This window comes from Dryas octopetala, chromosome 8 (assembly GCF_963921425.1).
Source record: "Dryas octopetala chromosome 8, drDryOcto1.1, whole genome shotgun sequence".
Taxonomy (NCBI): domain Eukaryota; kingdom Viridiplantae; phylum Streptophyta; class Magnoliopsida; order Rosales; family Rosaceae; genus Dryas; species Dryas octopetala.
The window spans coordinates 15,910,317-15,917,449 of NC_141373.1; the positions used below are offsets into that span (position 1 = coordinate 15,910,317).

The 7,133-nt window shown below is 38.8% G+C and overlaps 1 protein-coding gene across 1 annotated transcript; it reads right to left on the reverse strand.

Moving 5' to 3' along the window:
- Positions 1-3,426: 3,426 nt before the first annotated feature.
- LOC147277607 (large ribosomal subunit protein uL3z) lies at positions 3,427-6,440 on the reverse strand. Its single transcript, XM_086253148.1, has 6 exons — positions 6,385-6,440; positions 5,847-5,941; positions 5,631-5,741; positions 5,147-5,451; positions 4,224-4,633; positions 3,427-3,931 (listed from the first exon to the last, which is right to left on the reverse strand). Exons 2-6 carry the CDS (start codon positions 5,929-5,931, stop codon positions 3,673-3,675), a joined length of 1,170 nt encoding a protein of 389 aa, XP_086109274.1. The 5' UTR covers positions 5,932-5,941; positions 6,385-6,440; the 3' UTR covers positions 3,427-3,672.
- Between the last annotated feature and the right edge of the window lie 693 nt (positions 6,441-7,133).

Consider the following 7,133-nt stretch of genomic DNA (forward strand, 5'->3'; position numbering starts at 1 on the left):
TATATCCTACGGTGGTGCTGCTATGTGCAGAAAAGAAAGAATAACATCCATGGTGGTGGAAGAGGAGGAAGTGATTTAGAAAAAAGGAAAAAAAAAAAAAAAAAAACTCTTTTTTATTAATTTTTCTTCTTCCATGGAGGAGGGATCAGGTGGGGTGGTAGGAGGCATGGCAGATCTGCCATGGAACAAAAGAATGGAGGAGGACGAGAGGAGTGAGTTTTATGTTTTCAATTTTTAAGTAGTCATATAATGAGAGGGTAATTATTGTAATTTTACATTCTAGCTAGTGTGGGAATAGAAATACCACCTCCCTTCCGGCATTTCTATTCCACCTCTTATTAGGAATTGAATTACGGTCAACTAAGGTCAATTCCTTAGTACATTTCCCTTACAAGCCAGCCAAACACCATATTTGGATGGAATGGGAATTGAATTCCCATTCCTGCTCTAGATTCCGTCCAAACAAACAGGGCCTGAGAGTACTGCAATGTGAAGGCAATACGTGAGACCTAAGCATGGGTCCAAGTGAGTGCAATGGAGGCTTAAAGGTCATGGGTGGTGGGGTCCACCCATGTAGAATAAAAGGTAGCCTTCACTAGCAGATGAGTGGCCTACAACATGGGCCCGCATGACAGCACCCAGCTAGCCACTCCCTTGGGCGCGTGTGTGTGAGATCCATGGTCCAGATTGTTGTGACCGTTGCTGATCAACGGTCCGGATTTGTTGACTATTATTTTTTTATCACATCGACTGTTGTGGGCTGGTGATGTGACGTCATTTGGGCGCTCCGAAAAAATGATTGTTGCTCATCCAATAGCTCACATTGTTTGTCTGTTAATTTCAAATATAAGATTCATTAAAAATCCTAAACAAATCATAAAAATTCTGAAAAATTGCCAAAAAAACAATTCTAACGGCTAGTTTAACATTTTTTTTTCTTCTATAAATTGGTCATTCTTACCCCATATTTTCACTCACTTACCTATATTTTGCATACTAAATTGTTGTGAATTTCAAATATTAAAAAATACCAAACAACTAGAAAGACTATTTGGTGGAGATAAAATAGAGAAATTAAAATTTAGGTAATAAAATAAAATATTCAATATTGACCTTATATTAAAGATCTCTTTATAATAAAACTAATGGTATATTTTTTTATAAATATTTAAGTTCTAAATTATAACTTAACCATCACTTAATCTCAATTAAACTGAATTTAATTAAGTACACAGATATGAGTCTCAGCACATATGATTATCACTCTCCAATCACAAAATCACTTTTCAAGCTACTGTCTAGCTATCATATTCACCCAACCATTGTGGAAGGCGTAAGTGATACCGGTTGTCCTTCTCATTAATATTATTAATAGTCCGGCCCTAGAAGTCAGCGCACTTATTTTCTTAAATTGGACACTTTCTACTTTAAAAAAGTTGAAAAACTAGCCAATTTTGAATCATAGGTGAACACTTACCTTAAACAAAGTTGACAACTACCAAGTTTTGAATAATATAAAAGCCATACAATATGATAGGCATGGGCATCGGGCGGGTGGGTTGGCTTGGAGCCCAACCCATCTTCGACTAAACGGGTCGATGAGAGTCGGCTCGGGTCTTTGTCGGGGACAGGTCGGAAGCAGTCGGAAACGGCTTGGCCGAGAATGAGAACGAGAAGACTGAGGAGAAGAGAAGAGAGAAGGGAGAAGGGAGAAGAGAGAAGAGAGAGGTTTCCCTAAGTTCAAACCTCCTGCAACTCTCTCTCTCGCCTGTCATTCTCTCGCGGCTCGGCTCGGCTTCGACGGGCGGTAGAGGACGGAACCCGCCACCCGAGCCGCCTCTATCGGGGTAGGTTGGCTTGAGGCTAAATGGTCGGCGGTGCGGTCGGAGCCGCGGGTCGGACGGGTTGATGCCCACCCCTACAATAGGAAGATAAAAAAATTGAGATGTGAATTGAAACATTAGTTCATATGTCAATCCTATGCTGGTGCTTTGAGCTTATATAATGAACATAGAGCAAATTACAATTTAGTACGTCAATTTTACATATTGTTTCAATTTAGTACTCCAACTTTGAAAACTTGTAAAAAAATACCTCAACTTTCAATTTGTGTCAAAATAGTACCTCCGTTAGTTTTTCTGTCAAATAAACCGTTATCTGCTGATGTGTCAGAGGTATTTTCGTCTTTTTATCCATATTTAAAAATTAATAATATTTTTAAAACTTTTAAATAAAAATATTTCCTAAAAATATTGCTTAAAATAAATTAAAATAAAAAATTATTTTTCCCCCTTCCTCTTCCCCAGCCCGCCCCCATCCTCCTCCCTCTCCCAGCCCGACGTCGCTCCCTTCCCCCCACCCCCAGCCCCGTTGCCCCCCACCCAGCCCCTCCCCTCTCTCTCCCTCCCACCCCAGCCCCAGCCCCAGCCCTGTCACACCCCCTCCCCTTCCCTAGCATGCCCCACCCCCCACCCAGCCTCATCCACCCAATCTCAACCCTGTTCCCTCCCCTCCTAGCCCTCACCCACCCTCCCCTTCCCGCCCCTACCCAGCCCACCCCTCCCACCCCATTGTTCCAACCCACCCCCACCCTACCCCCTCTCACCCATCGTTTCGACCCACCCTCTCCCTTCTCTCCCTGCCCTCCCCCTCCCCCCGCACACCCCCTCCCCCCAGCCCCAGCCCCAGCCCCAGCCCCAGCCCTGTCGCACCCCCTCCCCCCTCTCCCTGCCCCAGCCCCGTCGCACCCCCTCCCCCCTCTCCCTACCCGACTCACCCACTTCCCCCAGCCACCTTACCCAACCCCAACCCTAACCCCAACCCAGCCCCTCTCCCCGACCCACCCCCCTTCACCACTCCCCCCACCTTTACCCAAAACCCCAACCCAGGCCCCTCACCCCACCAACCCGACCCTCCCAAATTTTTTTAATTTTTAAAAGTTTTTATTTATTTTTAAATTTTTTTTATTCAAAAGTTTAAAAAAACAAAAATACTTATGTCATGTCAGTAAATAACGATTTATTTAACAGAAAAACTAACGGAGACACTATTTTGATATAAAATAAAAATTGAAGTACTTTTTTACAAATTTTCAAAGTTGAGTTACTAAATTAAAATAACATATACAATTAAGATACTAACTTGTAATTTACTCATAAACATATTATTATGAAGGGATTGCTTTTAAAATGCCAGTTATTGTAATCAAGAATTTTGATACCACCTCTCCTTTGTTTCAGGCTACTCGCAAAAAAAGAAAATAAATAAACAAAATAAAACCATGGTAATGGTTAAGCCATGACTGAACAAAAAACAATTGGTGGATCAATCGTTCAAGGAATTTATAAAAAATCCAAAATTTTGCATCAAAGATGAGGAAATCAATCATTAAGGAAATGAAGTAAAGACAACTATATTAGAAAACAAAAACAAAAACAAAATAGGAATTATGCTATGAATCTGTCTTCCACAGAAGAATAAATCCGAAAGTTATTTTGGAGATGTAACCATTCATATATCAATTTACCTCCAACAAAACTAAACTGAATGGTGTTCAAAATCTTTTCCAAACCAAAATAAAAACAAAACTGTCACAACATGATCTCATTGAAATAAAAACTAAAAAGTTGCCTAATCTTTTGATAGCTAAAAGCACTTGACCAGTTCTCATCCTTATGCCTTGAGTCGTCCATAGAATTTCTGTTTCTCCTGTGTTGTCTGGAAGCGACCATGGCCGAACTTTGAGGAGGTATCAATGAACTTGAGTTTGATATCCTCAAGAGCAACACGAGAGGTCTGCTTGAGCAGGGACTGGCGAAGAGTAACCACCCTCTTCTTAGGTCCAACACAGCATCCCTTGATCAGAATATAGTCATCCTTCACCACACCATAGTGAGGGAAGCCACCCAGCGGAGTAATGTCTTTCTCAGTCCTGAATCATCATCAATGTCAGAATCTTTATAAAAAAAAAACATTATAAAACATACATCCTATAAACCCATCCAGGAACCCAACTAAATGGAAAGAGACAGAGACAGAGAGACAGAGAGAGAGACAGAGAGAGAAAGACGGAGACAGGGACGGAGACAGAGAGGCTGAGAACTTTGACAGAACAAAATTACAGAAGAACCTAACTAAAATTATATTTCAAGCCAAACAGGGCACGCCAAAAGGCTGTACCACAGAACAAAAATTACACAGGTTTATTGAGTGAAGTTACTAACCTGTCAAAATCAGTGACAGCAGTGTGAGACTCCTGCCCAGCCTTTCCAAGCTTATATATTTTCTTGTTCATTTCAGTACGGTGGTGGTATCCATTCTGACCAGCCCTGGCAACCGTAAATGAAACTCTCGCAGGATGCCAGGCACCAATACAAGCCACCTTCCGCAAACCCCTATGGGTCTTACGGGGAAGTCGGGTAACACCCCAACGAGTAACAACACCTTCATAACCTTTACCCTTTGTCACACCAATGATATCAATCATCTCATCTTTCTGGAAAACAGCATCAATAGGGATTTGCTTCTCAAAGAAGCTTTTTGCAAATTCCACTTTTTGAGCAATAGTCCCTCCATTCACCTGGATCTCCATAAGATGTGCTTTCTTCTGCTTCAATCCCTTCATCTTCCTAATCTGCATACGTAGAATACAATCAAAAATACATCATTGAGGGACCATAAGGAGGTCTGAAAAGCAAGAAATAGAAATTAAGAGAAGTTACATAAGACAAGGTTTGTTACTGAACATAGGCAACATCGATCAGAAGCCTACATGAGATGTGTTATTACTTATTTCAATGCATGCCACACTGAAATAAATGGGAAACCTTATATGCATCATATGACAAATGCAATAAGCTTGCAGCTAATTTATAAGAACTGTATATTGGAATAACATTTTTAAAGAGTCAAGAGAAAAGTCATGTTGGGAGAACATTTACCTCCACACAATTAATTCTATCTATCTGAACAGATGAAACCATCACAGAACAGATCTATATATTTCAAAAGTGAATTTTCTATCCACTAAAAGATGTACCATTAATCATAGCTGAAAGTATTAGGAAAATGCATAGAGAATTTCAAGACAAAATGCACTGGCCATATATGCACAGAATCAATTTGATAACTGAAGTGTTATCAATACCTGAGTGTGAGCCAAAACCCGAATAACAGTAGCATATTTAATCATTTTCTCAAATTGGGATTCGATACTCTTCTTTCCCTCCTCAGTTTCATAGTGCTTTGAGTATGTTGCAAAGGCCTTCTTCTTGGACTTACACCAATTCTTGTAGAACCTCCTCTTCACCTCCTCACTGAGATGCTGAGCCCACACTGTGTTCAGAGAACGAAGGCCACGTGGGGTCTTCACATAACCCACAACTCCAACAACAACCATTGGAGGAGCCTCGATAATAGTGACAGCCTCGCATGTCTCCTTCTTGTGAAGCTCTAAAGAAATAAGAAAAAACCAAAGGAATTGATAACTCAATCCTGAACGTTTCATCATGCTAAACTTCTTACAATATGAATTTCAATAATATGCATCAATATGGAACACTTTCAACAACACTGATAACCCATCAATAAAATGGGAAACCGAAAGAGACAATGATTACAAAGTTGCTTACTTGATCCAGGCTTCTCGACATCTCTGACAATGTGAGTCATCCCAGCCTTGTAACCCAGAAAAGCAGTCAGCTTGCAGGGTTTGGTTGGGTCATCCTTGGGGAATGCCTTCACTGCACGTCCACGACATTGACAGAGGTGTTAGAATAACACAATGTACAAATTAAAATTTGAGCAATGCAAAACACAAACAAGCAAATGAAAAATGATGTATATACCCTTTCCCCTGTGACGAGCAGCTCGCTTCCTTGGAAGAAACCCAAGGGATCCATGCCTGGGGTGCTCAAACTTCCTGTGAGACATTCTCCTCCTCCTTCATTCCAAAAAAAAAGGTCAATAGAAATGAATATAAATAAAACCCAGATGTCCTACATGTATATCATAATTGTTACAGGATCTAGCATTTAAATTTATATCGATACAAGAACAGATCTATAAGTATAATATACATCAACCAAAATCGCAATATAAGATTTCAACATTTTTTTTTTCTTTTTTGTATCAAACAAGCTCCATATATTCAGATCAATTCAGAAACAAATAATGAAAAGAAATGAAAACATAGCTATCCAAATTCAAGCACAAAACGTGATAGAAACAGATGAGCAAAAACACTATAAATTAGCGGAAGCAAATGAGTTTTTTAGTTTTAGAACAAAAGATAATGTCATGGAATTTACGCAAAATCAAGCGAATCTCATTTTCTCGGCAGACAAACAAACACTATAGCGAGAGCGAGTGAGTGAGAGAGAGAACCTGAGTTTCTAGCTGCGGCGAAGTATACCCGCTCTTGAGCGTTATGGATAAACCCTAGTTGCTGTTTAAATAACAATCCATTTTACGAGTGATGCCCTAAACTTTGCTTAAATTCAAAAAAACCCCAGTTTTTATTCTTGTTTATATTGTTTAATACTTTCTGACCAAAAATTATTTGTTTATTTTTTTGTCCGAGAAAAATATACAAAATAGACACACAAAAAAAGAAATTAGTACTTAAGCCCTGTTTGATATTGTTTTTAGGCTCGTTGATTTTAGGTACCAAATTGTAATATTTTTTCATTTTAATTATCAAAATGTTTATGTCATTTCAGTTTAGATACTAAATTTCAGTTTAGGTACAAACTTTAAAAAACATGATTATGCTGAGTTGTGACTATTTAACAGTCATAACTTTTTTATTGATTTTTTGTTTTCTCAATATTTGTAAGGCTTAAACTTTAATATTTAGTCTCTGGGTTATAAGACTTCATCCCCCAAACCTAAATCAAAAGTTTTAAATCCTTATAAATTTTGAATTTTTATGAATTCGAAACAGTCATAACTACGATTGTTCGACATTCACAACTGTATAGCAAATCAATTTGTGACCTAATTCAAAATATCTTGCTTTATGTTAGTACCTAAACTAAAAAAAATTAGAGTTTTATTGCTTTGCTGAAAAACTATTGATATTTGGTATTTAATCATAATTTTTTCTTTGCTTTTTTAGGGTCAAAATCACTTAT